The 17208-nt window shown below is 37.2% G+C and overlaps 2 protein-coding genes across 3 annotated transcripts; both read right to left on the bottom strand.

The window, feature by feature from the left end:
* Positions 1-194: 194 nt before the first annotated feature.
* On the bottom strand, positions 195-6971 carry LOC113050345 (bridging integrator 2-like). Its single transcript, XM_026213219.1, has 12 exons — positions 6549-6971; positions 5948-6028; positions 5151-5205; positions 4075-4169; positions 3896-3991; positions 3436-3543; positions 3252-3337; positions 3022-3097; positions 2748-2830; positions 1917-2526; positions 1733-1831; positions 195-947 (listed from the first exon to the last, which is right to left on the bottom strand). Exons 1-12 carry the CDS (start codon positions 6648-6650, stop codon positions 834-836), a joined length of 1605 nt encoding a protein of 534 aa, XP_026069004.1. The 5' UTR covers positions 6651-6971; the 3' UTR covers positions 195-833.
* A 3006-nt stretch (positions 6972-9977) lies between these two features.
* On the bottom strand, positions 9978-16946 carry LOC113050344 (serine/threonine-protein kinase 35-like). Of its 2 annotated transcripts, XR_003276758.1 has the most exons (4): positions 16268-16946; positions 13319-14067; positions 11390-11464; positions 9978-11292 (listed from the first exon to the last, which is right to left on the bottom strand). XR_003276758.1 is itself a non-coding variant. In XM_026213218.1 (3 exons), the coding sequence occupies exons 1-2, from the start codon at positions 16728-16730 to the stop codon at positions 13343-13345; spliced, it is 1188 nt and encodes a 395-aa protein (XP_026069003.1). In that variant the 5' UTR covers positions 16731-16946; the 3' UTR covers positions 9978-11464; positions 13319-13342. The 2 variants fall into 2 exon arrangements, 1 of the variants encoding a protein (XP_026069003.1); XM_026213218.1 differs by having other exon boundaries at positions 9978-11464.
* Positions 16947-17208: the final 262 nt, after the last annotated feature.

Genomic DNA, 17208 nt, shown 5'->3' with positions numbered 1-17208 from the left:
TCTTAAGCTATTGCTACCATGAGACAACTATTGAAATTTAGTACTGTCATACACAGTTTCTCATTCTAATTTATTATGGTGGTACAGTAGTATCAGTACTAATACAGCAAGTAAATTTGACTTTACCTGTTACTTAAATAACCTAGCTTTTTTCCCCACTTTGAGCACTGGACAAACAGAAATCAATATATAACTTTTTTTTTTTTTCATCGATCAACTTTATTGTAGAAAAACAATAGATTTTCTCTGTACATTTAAAAAAACGGTTTCACAGTAATACTCAACACTTTTTTTTGGTTCTGTAAACATTGTGAAAACCTTGGTAGTCAATCTTTAACACTGAGATATGTGAGAAACACAGACATCAACATTGGCTGACACACATAGAGAAGAGACTATTAGAACAGCCACACTAAAAAGTGTTTTAATACTCATTGCTTAGAAAATGTTTTTTAAAATATTATAATAAACACTATTTTTCTTCCCTGATACACAATATGTGGCTACATTCATGTGAAGGAAAGTTAGGACACAACTGCAGAACTATGAACAATGTATAAATCTAGTGATCAATATTAAGATCTATAAAAGCCAGAATGACACAGAAAATCTGAAAACAGAACTAAGACTGTGCAGCTGTCAGGAGTCTTGTGGCTGCATCAGGAAATTTTAAAGACATTGTATACTAAAAAAGTCAGAATGTCCTTCATGTCTAATGAAAAGGGCAGACAGAGAGTGCATATTACAACATCCAGTAACAAGGGCATTCAGACAGGCACGTAAGGGACATCTGGTTCACATGCCATCCTGCGTCCCCCACTTCATGACATGTCTTAATCAGAGGTGATGCGCTGGATCAAGGCTTCCTCAACAACACCAGAGAGAAGTGTTAGATCCTTGTACTGGATCCAGTCCTGCTCTCTCACGCCCCATACAGAGTCCTTCGGCTGCAATATAATATTTCCACAACATTACCAGAATGATGATGAGCACTAGATTACAGACTGGTTCATTAGAACGAACAATGAATTATTCATAAAAGCTAATAATAATAATAAAAAATGAAGAAATAATAAGAACAAATTCATTAAAAAAAAGGACAGAGAAAGCAATAATGTCGTCCATATGAGCTATACATTGATAAACTTCCTCACATCCACAAATAACTGTCTCAAATCATATTTCAACATTGCACAGCACACTAGGTTTGAAGGCAAAGCCTAACACAACTAGTTTTTTTTTAGATTGAACGTGACTTGCCAAGTGTGAATATACGAAAGCATGAATGAGCCATAATGGAAAGCAATTAATCGGGTAATAAACCTGGAAAGAGAAAATATATTATCTATCTATCTATCTATCTATCTATCTATCTATGTATGTACACGCACACACACACACACAAAAGGATTTCAGGATTCCCTGGTGTATAAAAGGTCCAAAAGATCAGTATTACACATAAATATAAATAAAACAGTTAAAAAATAATTAAATAACACTGAAAACTCTCTGTACTGCCACTTTTGACCAATTCACCCATGCTGAACAAAAATATAATTTCTTAAAAAAAAAAACAAAAAAACCTTACACAGTGGTTTACTTAATGGTGTTAGAACCACCATCCTTCTTATTTCAAGCTCTGTTCCCAGCTGCAAGTAACTCCTTAAGTTAAGAAAACCCTTAGACTGCTATGCCTTACATCCTTATATTGCAAACTTTATATATAACTCACCTTTTCTTCTTCTTCATCGATGTATATAAGGATCACATCTCCCTTTTCAAACTGCAGGAGCACACCTTCATCGGAGTCCTGACTCTGCAGAGCAACAGCCTAAAACAAAATCAACACAGACACATAGGATCACCAACACAAATACAAATCAATGACGGTCTCAACCTTTCCAAAGACACTGTACCTTATAGAGGAAACCAGGAGGATTTTCATACTCTGTCTTTTGGACTTTCACATCTTCGCTGCATCCCGTGGTATTTTGATCAGTCTCTCCTTCCTTTTTCTTGGAGGTGCTAGATCTCCGAGGGTTTGGAACAGGTGGAGTTTTGTCTGTGGTGTCTGATAAGGACTTTCCCTCGTTGTCTCCATCTGTAGATGCTTGGTGGGTTTCTTCTGACGATGCTGCTGATTTAGTTTCCTCCTCTTCTCCGTGCTCAGCGGACACTGAATCTTGACGTACCAGGCCGTTCGCGTGCACAGACTCATCCTTGGTTGTTTCTGATGTGTTTTCAGTGGCTCCCTCAGACCGAACCCCTTCACCCTCGGAACACAAAGACTGCCGCTTGGGTGTGTTGGGCTCACTGTCAAAAGAGTTTGACTCAAAGTCTGATATTTCAGACGCTGTGCTTCCGGTGCTCTTTGAGGGAGTGTCTGAGCATGTGTCCGTGTGCGTGAGGGTGCTGGGAATGCTGGGCATGCTGAGCTTGCTCATGGCAGGATGATCAGGAGGGAAGGCGGTGTTACAGGGGATGGGTGCAGAGATCGTAACGGACTTTCTCTTCTTTGATTTAGAGCTAGACACAAGAAGAATAAAACAAAAGCACATAAAAAGACAATACAAACCATGAAAATTCTTAGATTTGCCTTTAATCAGTATAACATCTTCCTGCTTTTGAGTACATGCAATATTCAGTAGTCAGAAAAAGTATTTATTAATTTTACGCAGGGCTCAATAGTCTAAACTTTGGGGCCACTGTAGGTCTTTATAGAAATGAAGTACTTGCAAATACATTACCTGTCAAGGCCTTTGATGATGAAGGGTTTGGTGGAGTGCTGATCCTCAAGCTTCTTCATCATATTATAAATGTTATGATTCAACTGAAACATGACATTCAATTTTCAGTCAGCAACAATGTATTCATTAAACGCTGTTACTTGAAAAGCAATATCATGAGTCACTTTGAGGTATAGTTTTTAAGTTAAATCCATCCAGGAAGTACAGCTGTTGTGATGGAAAGGAATGAGCATCACAGTAAAATAATTCACAATCACAAATGATATATTCATACCATACTCATTTCTTTGTAGAAGACATCGCGTAGGTTTGAGATGTTCTGGAACATGGTGACATAGCAGCTGATACGGCTGAAAGCAGGAAGGGAGTGTAGCCAAATTAAGATACATAATCATTAGTACCACCAGGAATTTTTTTTTCTGGTGGAGACCTCAGTGACAGGAAGGAGCTGTCTTAATGCATTTATCTCCTTCATTTCATTTTTGTTAATAAAGCTGTACTAACCTCTGATAAAGAACAGGCAGCTCCTCTCTCAACTCTTTGTTAATGTCTTCAAATACCTCCTGCGCTTTATTGAACTCCTCCTCAGCCTGAAAATAATCAGCATCAATAGTCATACAATTTAGTTCAGCTCTAACCATAATCCATTTCTAAAATGGGATATTTAAATGATCAAATGTTGGCTGACTTTTGATATTTTGGCCTCATCTCTCTTTTTGGAGTTCTGTAGCGCCTCCAGATGATGTCGAGCTGAATCATAGTCAACCAGCTTCCTTCCTCGTTTAGCCACTCTTTCCTGCAAGATCACAATATTAGAAAAAAATTTAAAGCAACAGTAACTTTTTCAAAATTACATTTCAAGTACCATGTAAAAACCATGTGAATTTGCTATTAATTTAACACACTGATAACAAGATGACATGGCTGTAAAGCTGTAACTAATTAATATATAACTTAAGTATTTTCAGTATCAAAAGGCATGAGAAAACTTCAGCTAACACCTAACTTGTCAACGCTAAAACTGTCATTAAATACTAACCCTGACAATCTTGCAAAAACACACTGAACAGATCAAGACTATAGATAGTGAATAAATAATTGCAATCATTCTAGCTTATTCAGGTCTGTAAATAAGCAATTGCACAAACTTTGACATCATTGAACTGTCCGGTATAATTCTCCATTGTTCGAACAACTTGATCGCTCAGCTTCTCCTCGTAGTCATTCCACAGGAGATCCTCACTCTGTAATATAAAACCAGAGATATGGTGAAGACAAGGAGGGCAGAGATTATTACTATTAAAGGTCACAAAAGAGGCCTGGTTACCTCCATTATGACAGTCAGATCTTCTACACCGTGCCAGTCCGGTTCATAGATTTCTTTAAGAGTCTGGGACAGGCGCTTGGACGATTCATGCATCACTGAGAAACAAGTAGTGTACAACAAATTCTTTTTAAACCGTTACACATTCTGGCAGTAGTGCATCTACCCCTGACAAGTCATTACAAGTTACAGAGATGTGACTCTATTAGCAAGAAATTATGAAATCAACCCAAGAGTATCAACAGCATTTTACAGTAGAATCATAGAGCACTGAAAAGCATACACCATTTCATTGAGATTCCTTAGATTAATAATTCTATTCAATTAATAGTCTAAATTTGATCTTTATACACATTCTACGAGAATCGAATCTTTAGCATTAATATTACCATGTTCTACCAGTTTAGATACAGAAAGATACTCTATACTTCCAGAAACACTATTCCATGGTTTAGTATATGGATGAATAATAAATTAAGTTCTCTAGTAGTTCCTTTTAAACTTTTTAGATAGCAAAATTCAGAGAGGTAGCACTGATTTTAGATGTTGACAACCAATTCCTCCATTGAGAACACCTGGGGGGTAAAAACACAAGCGGTGACTTTGGATTCCATGGTTTTGAGCAACAAGACCACAAACTTCTTGAGTCTTCCTCAATCTCAGTCTCTCCTTCATGTTTGTTTAAACCTCTGCAAACTGACATCTGGGCAGTGCGCCCACAATTCAAGTAGGAGCATCGACTATTATTATAGACATTTACACAATAAGCATTTTCAGTTCCATTAATATGAGACATTCACTTCCCCAAATGCTGAATCAGAAAAACCCAACCAGAGCTATCTTTGTCGATTTATCTTCTCATGCTCAGAACAAGACACCATCTCACTTTTACTTTCACCCTGCAGCGAACAGGCCAACCACAATGATTTCTGAGGAAATTGTTAAATGTGCTTTTCACTGAATCTGAATCGGTTTTTAGAACAAGGATCAAGATTCAAAACAAAATTCCATTTAAAAAATAAATTTCAGCATATTTATTAAAATAAATGGCTGTGCTTGATCAGTTAATAGTGAAGTACCTTTAACAGCATTGTGGTAAGCTTTAACATCCTTATAGAGTCGGATGCCATCTCCCTGGGAAGAGAAAAGAAATCACTTGTTGCCTAAAGGCAAAAGGTTTAAGTCTTATTATTTTAAATATTTTTTGATGAAAGCAAAATATGCATTAAAGACCTTTAATAGGCATATTTGGGAAACGGAACATTTTCAGAATCAAAATAGAAAATGTGTAGGTGGTTAGGAAATGAAAGCTGTTGTAAATGGTTCTTTAAAAATCTAAATATATTCTGTATACTTCTAAAAATAAATTTGTATTTTTTTTATTTATGGTTTAAAAAGTAAGAAAGTTCTTTAATTATTAGGTTCATTAAAATGCACCTATAGAGTGTAAACCCATCTACCATCATTAAACAAATACAATATATTCTCAGTGAAGCAACGCATTCAGGACATGGAATAGAATGCAATGTTGCCAAGTGATAAACTAGGTCAACGCTAGGCTAATATGATAAACGTTTGTTAGTGTTAATAATGAAATGTGCTAGCAATCCAAAATAGCATTTGAAAAGGTCTTCCTGGGGTTGGTTGAAAGTATAAACAGTATCAGAAAAGAGCCAGAAAAAGTCAGCTTCTGCTACTATACATGCGAAGAGCAGCAGTAACATAAACATTTTCTAAAGGTGGAGTTTCCTGTGCTGTTTTCAATGATGATTCTGTCAGCGTTCATACAACACAGTTCACCCAATGCAGTCCTGTTAAATTAAAATCTAGGTGGGTGTATGTTTGCCTTTCTCTCAGACATATACTGCTGGAGTACCTGCTGTTTGTTCAAGTTGGCAGAGCACTCCTCAAACTGCTCATCTTTTGTCTCCATGGTTTTCCCCAGTTTCTGCAGGACCTACAACCCACACCATCATGCTGAGAAGACTCACGACTGGTCAATCATTTTAAATGAACAATCAAACATGATATCAGGCAGAGGAACAGGAGTTGTCACTGCATGGCCACTGAAATATGACTCGCCAAGCGGTTCCACATTTATTCTTGAAATATCAGTTGCAGGAAAGGTCAGAAATGCACAAGTGAAGTATTTAGCAAACATCAAAAAACAGAGTGATTTGAAGTTAGGAAATACTACTAAAGTGTGCATTCTACTAAACAGTAAAATCTAGAAGAGGAGGTGAGCCTAGAGAGGAAGTGAATGAGGGCAGGAAGTGGCAATCTTTGTGTTCACACCAATGCATTTCAGACAGCTCTACAACTCAGAATATTGACCGATCTTGTGAACATTTGTAGCAGTTTTCTTTAGGGCACTAAACATTTTGGAGCAAATGTATTGGATACTCACACACAAAATACACATTAAGTGCAGCATGACATGAGAGCCAAGGTCCTGAACTCACAAACCCCCCACCTACCTTCTCTTGTGCTCGGTTCATTGATTTCTGAAAGCGTTTGGCCAGGATGCCTGCTCCAGTGCCAATGTTGCCCCCAATGTTGGCCCCTTTTCCCTCTGCCATGTTCTCTTCTGATCTGCTGTCACACGAGCGATCCTTCTCTTCTCTGTGATGTCTCAGTGCTTCCTTCTATAAACTTACGGTTCCTGGGCGGGGTGAGCAGAGCGAGCGGAGTGGGTGTGTAAACCACAGTTTATGGTGTAAACGCGTGATACAGTTAGTTTGCCCTTGAGCAAAGTAGTTACACTAGACGCTGCGTTCTGGTTTTAAAGACTAAAACTTATGAAACCCCACGTCACGGCGGTAACAGTTACATTAACTGATTGTGCAACATAATTCATTCCCCATCTGCTCAAACGTGTTTGTTAATAGTCATCGACATGCGACGGCATCATCAAGAGGTCAACTAGTCGCCAGTGTTTCCTAATAAAAGTGACGGCTACGTTTGGATAAATTCATGTCAAACTAAAAACCTCTTCCTGCAAACATAGTGCTTCTATCTATGAGTGCTGGAGACTTTGAAACAGTTAATGTTATCACACCCGCTATTTATACAACAATATAAACCTCCATATTAATTGACTAACGTATATACAGCCTTGTTTCTAGAGTGTATCTTGCACGAGTTTAAAATAGAATTCGGAAAAGCATATTTTTACCATATACATTTATAGCAGTTAGTTTAGGATGTTAGTACGCAGTTTGTAAAATATAGAAAATAAATAATTAAATATGTTATAGTTAACAATATAAAAAGAAGACCCGGACAGTATGTTTGGTTTATATTCTTTCTTTCAAGTTCTCCTGTTTTTGTTGTAGCCTACGAGAACACTACTCTGTTGCATTACAAATCCCATAATTACCACTCCGTATGCAAATGACAAGCCAAAGCTGACATGATGTCTATATTAAACTATTTGTTGTAGCCTAATCTACAAGAAGTATAGAATTTCAGCTGTCATTTAGGCTAAGGAACTCTCTTGTTCTCTGTTTCACTGAGCTGAAACATCATTCTGATTTCACACTATATCCCAGGAGAACAATATTTGTAAACATAGACTCAATAAATATTAGCAAACATAGACTCAAATTTTACCATATCAGTACAAATAAATATTTATTTGTTTGAAAGTGGCTATTAATAGTGGCTGAGCATTCTGGGTCTCAGAATTACATAAGCAGTATTATATAAGCCTTAAACATAGTCAGCTTTTATTTAAACTGCTCAGGGCTTACATTTTAAATTCAATTTGATACAGTATAGCAGCTCTATATTTACCCTTTATTCTACCTATTTACATTTACTGCTACTGGGGCTCTTAAAAATACTGTATTGAAATATTTCAAATTCACAGGATCAAGTACTGTTCTAAAGCCACCACAAGGTGGCAGTGATGGACATCTTTAATCGAATAATTTTAATAATTTGGGTGCTTAATTGACAAATCACACACTCTTACTCTGGTGTACTCTCTCTTTAACTATTCTCTGGCTGCGTGTTTGGTTGTATTTAACATTTGATTCAACAGTACAGTGTCCATCAACTGTTTAATTTTCCACTTGGTAATAAGAAAACCTGTTCCTGTTACCTAGAAGCATTCAAGATACGAGACAGAGAGAATGATGAGTCGGGTTGGTGTATCAGATATTTCACTTGGCACAGCTTGTTTTTCTCCTTTATGTTTTCTTGAGCCTTAAAGGGTTAGTTTCAATGGAGGGACAGAAAGCTCTCGGACTAAATCTAAAATATCTTAAACTGTGTTCCCAAGATGAACGGAGGTCTTACGGGTTTAGAACGACATAAGGGTGAGTCATTAATGACATCATTTTCCTTTTTGGGTGAACCCTTTAAGCTCTAAATAGCAGACAGATCATTCTTTGCCTCAAACAATCCCATCTGCCCCGATTACTCCTGCTCTTCAATATCACGTGCAACTGACAATGAAATGTCTTTATTGTGAGATTGGACACTAGGTTAGACTCAAAATCAGCAGAACTGATATTGTCAAGCTAGACACCCAGGTGTTTGGGTGCTGGTGTGAACAAAATGTCCTCTCACACATGACTGCCTAATACAATAGAAAACAGGAGTCTATGGAGGGTGATTGTTTTGTTTTAAGAGGGATTTATCTTGTCTGAACTGATTAGAGTAATGTTGCTGTTTGTGGTATCAGATGACAAGTTTTTAGTAGGTGGACTTTGGTAATCAAACTGATGTTTTGTCTGTCAAGACTGAATGTTATGACTAAGCTTAAACAAATACATCTAGTATTACTGAAACGCTTCAACAACAAATACATTTAGATAAAAACAACTATTTCCAAATGTAAATATCCTGGAAAGCATTGATAGCAGTCTGAAAAATGATCATCCCATTCTTATAAAACCTGTAAATAAAACAGAGTTGGGTACGTTACAAGGAAATACTAGCTTCAGTCTTACTTTTGTAATTATTTGTGAAATTTACTAGCAATTTCTGAGTAAAAACTTCAGTGTCACAAACATTAAAACACATGTAGTTTATGTTTTTACATGGTTTATTGAACAAAATCAACATCAAAACAATGAAGGATGACACCCAAATGAGTGAAGCATCCGACAGCTCTACTGTGCTTTATGCCAAGTCAGTTCAAAAAAAATATTCAACATTTGCACAACAAAAAATGAGCACAAAAAAGTCAAAGTCTGTAGAAGCTAGTTTAGCAGAGCAGCATCATACAGTGTCAGAAAAGGAGAGGTTGCATAGCGTGCGCTGTATGGTCAAAGTTGGAAAACAAGGAATACAAAGAAAAACACAGACCTTGAGTAAAAGAAATTATAGAACAGGAAGTGAGCTTCTAATTAAACTCAGTTCACTCTACTCAGTGCAAGTGCAATCTAATACTATGGTCTGAATGACTGCTATGACAAAATTCTCTGTGTTTATGCTCTCTGAAACATTCAAACTGAAAAGAGCCCCAATTAAGAGGAATAAAAAGCAAATGCAAAAACATTAACAAACTCTCTCCAGGATTAACGGACACTCATAAAAGATACAATCATTTAAATTAGGGGGAAAACGAAAGTGGATTTAAAAGAATCACAATGAATGTTCACAATAAAAATGAAAATAATTAGCTGAAAAGTTGAAAACATAACAGAACATAAAAAGTAACAACACTTATTGTTCCCAAGGGAAGAACCATGCGGTCCAGAATATTACAGCTCAAAACACCTTAAACCTGAGGGTGATTTAATCTTAGAATAAAAAAAGATCTTGATCTCACCAGCCTCAAGTTTCTTCTACAGTAGACAGCAAAAAGCGGTCACAAATGGAAAAAAGGAAATAAAAAAGTACAAAAAATGCTTGACACTGCAGATTACTACTACTACTACTAATAAAAAAAAAACATTAATAAATAAATCCATTTGAAAAATATTAACTAGTCTCTCCAAAAAACAGAAAAAACTGTTAGTTAATTTAGTGAATTAGTAACTAAAACACAAGAATGCTGAGGTAGAACTATAGCACACACAGACTGTCCGGCAAAATCACATCTGGAAACACACACCAATTACTTTTCTATGAAGAATTCAGACAAGAGATGAAAAGCAAAGGTACCACTATTGAGCTCCCATCCTGCTTTTGAGAGGATCAAGGAGTCATTTAACAAAAAGGAAATGTTGGCTTTTAAGTGGAAATGCATTAGTAGAATTTATTATGTAAAACACAGAGCACTCACAGTCTTTAACTTCTCCCTTCAGTCAGAACTAAATCAATATCTTAATTTGTCAGATTCGAAAACAACTAAACCATGAAACTGTATGAGTGTGCATCTGTGCACAAGGGTTGTTCACACCATTTTTTCATTAGTGACAGCAGCATTGTAAATGGGGCACCAGAATAAATCATTTTTTGGCCAAACGGTAATCTCACACAATGTAAATACAAGCACCTGAATGGGTAAACTGCACATGGCTAATTTATAAAGTGTTTAAAGATTAAAAGCTTGGAAAATGTACTGCATTTTTTAAAGATTAAGCTTTAAAACAAAACAAAAACATACAAGAGATCTCACTTATATCACTAGACTTCAAGGCACCAGGATATATCTGCATTCAAGGAGAAAAAAATCTCTCAATATTGGTTTTAGGCTTAAGATCACGAGCATTTTCACGGCAAATGAAAACCAAGTTCTAAAAGTTGGTCTTGAAATTTCAGTTATTGTACTGTGTAAGAGGAATTTCTAAGGAGTTTTATGTTTAACTCAAGTAAGATTATGTTAATTACATGATTTATGACATGTGATGAGTGTATGTTGTAAAAATGCAGAAGCTCAAAATGTAGTCATTATCTTGTGTATGTCTTTGTACTGTAAACAATGTTTATACGTGTAAAAGCAGTTTTCAAAAAAAGAAGCCTAATGTGAACTGCTTGCTTACTAGAACTGAAAGCTTCACTTCTCATAAAACTATATAAAATAAATAACTAGAATACATTTCTTTGTTCGTTATGGCAAGAGATTGTTTTGAGAAGATGAACAAGTAAGTCTCCATGAACAGAATTTGAAAGTCCCAGTCCCTCAGTAGGACTAATGAAGAGCTTGCTTGTTTTAGCTTGATTGTACTCACTGCATCAGAACATTGTTCACTCTTAGTGATGTAACTGCTGATTGAGTTAGGCTGAACACTTCTGGACTTGCTGAATGATTTATGTAAATTACTACTGTGAACAAAAACAAAAAAAGTGAACGATCAGATGAAAATCTTATTTGTGGCAAACTTTGTATTGGTCTTCAAGTTGAGAACTTTATACTCTCCACGTTAAATCAGCAATGGAAGATTCACAGTTTTCCAAGCAATGTGGTCCCTTCTGGTCTGGTATGGAAAGGGAAAACCTAAAACAAAATAAAAAGTCATTAGAGTTAGTACCTGAAATTTGTTTTAAACACATTTGACTACATTTAGTGAGAACATTAAAACACTTAAAAATGCAATTTATAGCTAATTTAAAAATAAATCAATTCATTTTCAAAAATCTATTTCCAAGCCTTTTCATGATTTTTCCAGGTTTTCCACTGACCGTGGGATCCCAGAAGAGAAAAAGCAACACTGAATGCAAAAAAAAGAAAAGAGGGGCCATGTATTTTCTAGCATTTTGAGTGACGGTCTGAAATGATGTCATGCGGCTGGCGCGGTTATATAATGCTTGCCTTAAATGAGTCCAAATCTCAGATTGCTTGATAAGTAATCAGATTTACATGCTCTCAAACACAACACAAATAGAAAAAAAAAACATTTGCAGGCTATGTCATTATTCTGCATGACTGCTGCTTGATCTCAGCTGCATACTGTATTAAGAGCTCACCCCTCCTCCTCGTATCCTGCGGCTGAAACTATGTGCTGAGTCAAGAAGAGCTGCTAACGCCCCTCTGCAGTCACTCAAACTACACAACGCACGCTGCAAACCCACCCTCTTTCACGTCCCATACATCCACACCAGAGAGAGAGAGCAAGTAGTCAGTAGTTTAAGGGTAAGTAATAGAGCGCAAGTAATTTATGAAAATTATCATTTTTGGTTAAACTATACCTTTAAATATTCTATAATCTATTAAATATTGATATATATATAAACAAATCTAGTTTTGGTTGATAACTGAAATTGAGAAAATACATTACCCACCCCAAAAGCAGTAATACTTTTAGACTAAACTAATCTTTGCAAGGAACTGTCAGTTATGTGTGGCATGCCAAAACAAAAAATCTTTCCATTTCAGGACTAGGAAGAACTCCCAGTCACCTTGTCTGCCTGATGAGAGTTGTCCCCTGGAGCAAAGGGTATGGAAAAGAGAAAGAGGCAAAGGGATGGGGAGTGTTACAGGAGGGGTGGTGGTGAATGTGTGCGGTTGTATAACAGCTATCCCAGCATGCACTTTTAAAAACAAGAGAGGCTGTTACAGCACGCAAACAGAAGCACTCTGTAAGTCATGTCATTAAACAAATCATATGATGATAGAGTCCTAGCAGAGCACTCATAATAACCATGAAACTGATATGGTCAAATAAGACACTAGCAATAACACGATAATATCAATTTGTCCTTTACTGCAGTGGTAAAGATAATGACGCTGTTATCCAATACTGATAATAGAATGAACTTGAACTATTTATGCAAAAAAAGTGCATGGTTTCACTTGGATTTAAAGCTTTATGTTCAATCTCGTGTCATATTGTTTTCCACTCGCCACCCATAAGCTTCCTCAAAATAATCAACACCCCTGGGACGGCTGTATTGAAAAACACATGATGACTAATGTAACTATGGATGCACGGATATTGAAATTCTGGCTGATATGTAGCGGGTAATAATAAATGTTATAAATGTATACTGCTTTGTTAAAAACAACAACTTTAAAACACTCAAAATTAAATTGCACACTTCAAGAAGTAGTGCTTTGTCGATAACAATTTCAATATCACGGCAAAAACTAATACTATAAAAAAAATTCTGCAAGTAAACTTCGAAAACAAGTAAACTGTAATAAGAATGAAACCATTTCAAACAGTAGGACAAACAAAAAAAGTTTCTAAAAGCGGTCAGATTTCTACTGCGAATGTGCTTGTCTTTCAGAGATATTGAATTGCACCCTTATCTGTTACCAGCTGCTATTACGATCACTGAAAACATGAGCCTTCACATAAAAAACAACCAGATCTGTACATTTATGGAAGGTTCCCTGACAAAGGCTCACCTGTGTGGGCATTTAGGTCAGAGTTCACGCTGCGTAAGTGACCCGTCCCATCCTGCTGTGCAGTTCTAGTGCGTCTGGTCGGTCCTGAGGATTGACTGCCAGCATGTCCTGCAAAAGTTTCCGGATTGCCTCAGGCATATGCGAGCGCCTGCGCTGGGGAATACTCAACACCATCTTTGGGTTCTCCAGAAGTGCCTCTCCAACGGGGACGATGTCAGAACCCTGCCGTACATACGTCCCGAGAAGCTCCCGTTTTGAGTCGGCGTCAACGAATGTGATTCTCTCTATCATGGCCCAGATGATAATGCCTAAAGCAAAAATGTCTGCTTTGGCTGTGTAATGTCCTTCCCAAACCTCCGGTGCCATGTAAAAGTCAGAGCCGCAAGCCGAGGAAAGCCAGAACTTATTGATGTTAACGCTGTTCTTTTTTTCGTCCCGTCCCTCCTCTGTGTCCTGTACTCCGGCAGACAGACCAGCACACACTTTACTAAGTCCAAAATCTGCCACTTTCAACACAGGCATGCCAGAACGCTCCGAGATGAGGATATTATCTGGTTTAAGGTCTCTGTGAACAATATTGTTTTCATGCAGGAATGCCACAGCACTACTGAGCTGCATCATGAAGCTGGCATTGGTGTGAGGATCGGGCCGTCGTGACAGGATGAACTGATTCAGATCCCCTCCCTCGCAAAACTCCATAACAAACCACAGGTAACAGGGCTCATCAGGACACGACAATATACGTTCACCTAAAAATACACACACAAAAACAGATGCAGATATGAATATAGTTTCATTTGAATGTTTTGGAGGTGTTAGGATTAGTATGAAATATTAATAAAACAATAACTAATAATTATAAACTGTCTCTGCTAAATTGGATCTGACAGTAATGGTGCACCACAAAAGTGTAAGAATTTTTTTTTTTTTATGTGGTTACCATTGCTCTGTTATTACAGATAATTTGCTATGTTCTGAATATTTATGTTTTTTACCTAAATCACAGCAGCGTCCATCTATGAAGGATACAGGCTATCAAACATACACAACTTTTAGCCAATCATTGCAATGGGTGTTTACTTCAGAGTCTACAATCCGCCTCTCCTACTCAAACAGAGCATTCAGATGAGGGCGGTCAAAACAAAAATAGTGTATTACTTCTAAATTATGATGTTTTTCTAGTAAAAAAATCTTGATAACATTATAAGTGGACCTCAGAGAACAGTATGAAATAAAGACATGACCCCTTTAACTGACCCAAGTTAGATTACAGTATATATGATGTTTAAAGTAGGCATGAAATCCGAATATGAGATCTGATTTTTGGCTTTGATGTCATTGATATGCTAGTGCACTCATACAAGTCGCATGACAGCCTATCTGAAGAAAAAAAACAAACAAACAGATGAAATAAAACTCTCTATAAAAAGAGAATGTCTTTTGCCCTGATATTAACTTGCCTCTGACTAATATCAATGAATAAATCATGGCTATGATAATAAATCATGCCTGGGATTAGCTGCTAGGGGTGTTAAAAATACGGCTGTCAAGTGAACCAACTTGCCTTAAGCGGACTGTGAGGTAAACTAAAGTATTTTTTTATAAAGGGTTTGGCCCTTCAATATGCCATTCCCTAACCTTCAGCTTTAGGAAAAAAAAGAATCCCTGACAAAACCTGTTGCATGTAACATTTTTGTGTTATAGCTGGTAAACATACAAGATTAGAGAATGAGAGCAACCAGAAAACCAGTGGAGTAAATGGAAAGAATTGTGTTTGTTTTTTTAAAAAAGGGGTGCTGCTCTGATCACAAACCACACAGACAGACAGTGTCTAAAGCTATATCAAGTTGAAGATTTTTTTCAGACTATGAAAAATACTTTAACTAATGTTAACATCAAGGAAATTGCTTGAAAACCATTTAAATCTGCGACAAAGTAGTTTCCTTTTCATACAAAGTAACCTAAAGTGTGCAACATTTTTTGTTTAGTTTTAGCTGCCTCTAATTCCATTGGTTTTAAGCGTTATGCTAACACCCATTGGCCCGGATGTATGATGTTTGTTTAGTGTTTTTGCCATGTAAACATCACTGAGTAGTGAGTACTGTCCGGAAGCACTACATTAAGTTATTTTGCCATTATTGTGTTCAGTTACTGTGTCAATGCATCACACAGTCGCTCAGATTTTGTCAACATGTTTGATTGAAGAGATTGGACTTTTCAGCTATTTCCACATAACCAGATACTTAAAACCCCACATTTCCAGATATAAATTTACACAAAAATTGTTCACTATTACAACATCATTTTATATCAGCTTTCAAGCAAATGCCTCTAGCAACACTTTGAATATCATACAGTAGAAAAATGATGATCTGGAAGATGCGAAAGCAGTCACACAAACACCAACACTTTGAGATTAATGAGATCAGATTGGCCTCGATTATCTGCCCTAAATCATCACGGTCTCTTTTTCATGTTACGATAATTTACACAGTTGCCATGTAACGTTAATGAATGACAATCTTTCTTCATTGTTATCATCACTTAGTATAGCTGGTTTGGAGGAGGTTTGACCCCAAAACCATCAACCGAAGGAGGGCGGGGGAGAGCAAATCTGACCGACATGTGTCACAATTCTTACATAAAATGTAAACAATCTTAATGTAGAACACAGTCATGCGCAGTATCAACGTCCGGTGTCATCGGTGAAACGCCACATGACTTACTGCCAAGCAATGGATTCTCGCAGTTTTGTTTCAGATTACAACTAAAAACAACATTACGTAGATTTTGAGTAACCAATATGTCATTGTTACCAAATGAGTGAACTGTCACACACACAAAAAAAAATCATAGAAAAATAACGTTTTATTTTAGTTCATGACAAAGCATTCTTCCACCGCTGACCTTCCAGAAACAAATGCCAGTGCTTGAATAAAGACATCTTACCTTTTAACGAGGTCTCCACCAACCTCAAATACTGCTTTGAACGCTTATTGCCATGGCTCATTTTCTGGGCCATCCCGTTTCTTTGGAGCACACACTCCTCCAACTGCACCACATTCTCATGGCGTTTCTCCAGACTGGTCAAAGCCCAAAACTCCGCCAGCGCCAGCTCCACATTCTCTGGCGCGTCACAGCGCAGCTTCTTCACCGCCACTCTCGCACCTGATTTACGGGCAATGGCTTCATACACAACGCCATAACTGCCCCTGCCAATTTCACGGAGCAAACTGTATCGCGGTGCAATGAGTCGCCGTCCAAGAGTACCATGTTTAACCAGGTCCAACTCGCCTGCCATTGTCTCATTATCGTCTATATTGTCGACGCCGAGCGAGCGCAGGACACTGGTGCCTTCGGTTCTTTTGCAAGCGCTCCGTGTCCGTTGCCGCTCTCTATCCTTTGCATCCATCGTGCCCTCTCACGTTTTGTGCATGCGTTTGGAAACACCTTCCGCGTTCATATTCCTCTAGACTAGAGCTTGAGGAAGTTCAGCAGCGCTTGCATATTCGTTGACATCTGCATTTGTTTTCATTCAGCGGGGTATAGTTATTCTGTTAACGTCGAGCTTCTAGTCTGAACTGAACAAACCTTGAATGAAGTGAAAACTTTAATGGATCATCCCACTTCCCTGTACAAGGGGGACTTACCTATGAGGACACGCGTACACAACAAACGCCTCTTGGGACCTTATTAAGTTATGTTAAATTAGTGTTGTTAAAATGGTGAGGTGAACCAAATATGAGAAATGAACTTCTTGTGTAATCATGTTTTTAAATAAAAATAACTTAATTTGCTTTATCTATTTGTAACATTCGAAAATGCACGCCTGTTTGTACCAATTACACATGAAATCATTGTTTTAAAATAACAATTGTTTTCAAACATAT

The sequence above is a fragment of the Carassius auratus genome, chromosome 31, assembly GCF_003368295.1.
Source record: "Carassius auratus strain Wakin chromosome 31, ASM336829v1, whole genome shotgun sequence".
NCBI lineage: Eukaryota > Metazoa > Chordata > Actinopteri > Cypriniformes > Cyprinidae > Carassius > Carassius auratus.
Note: the sequence above shows the minus strand (reverse complement) of the source record. Positions and strands in the feature narration are given on the sequence as shown.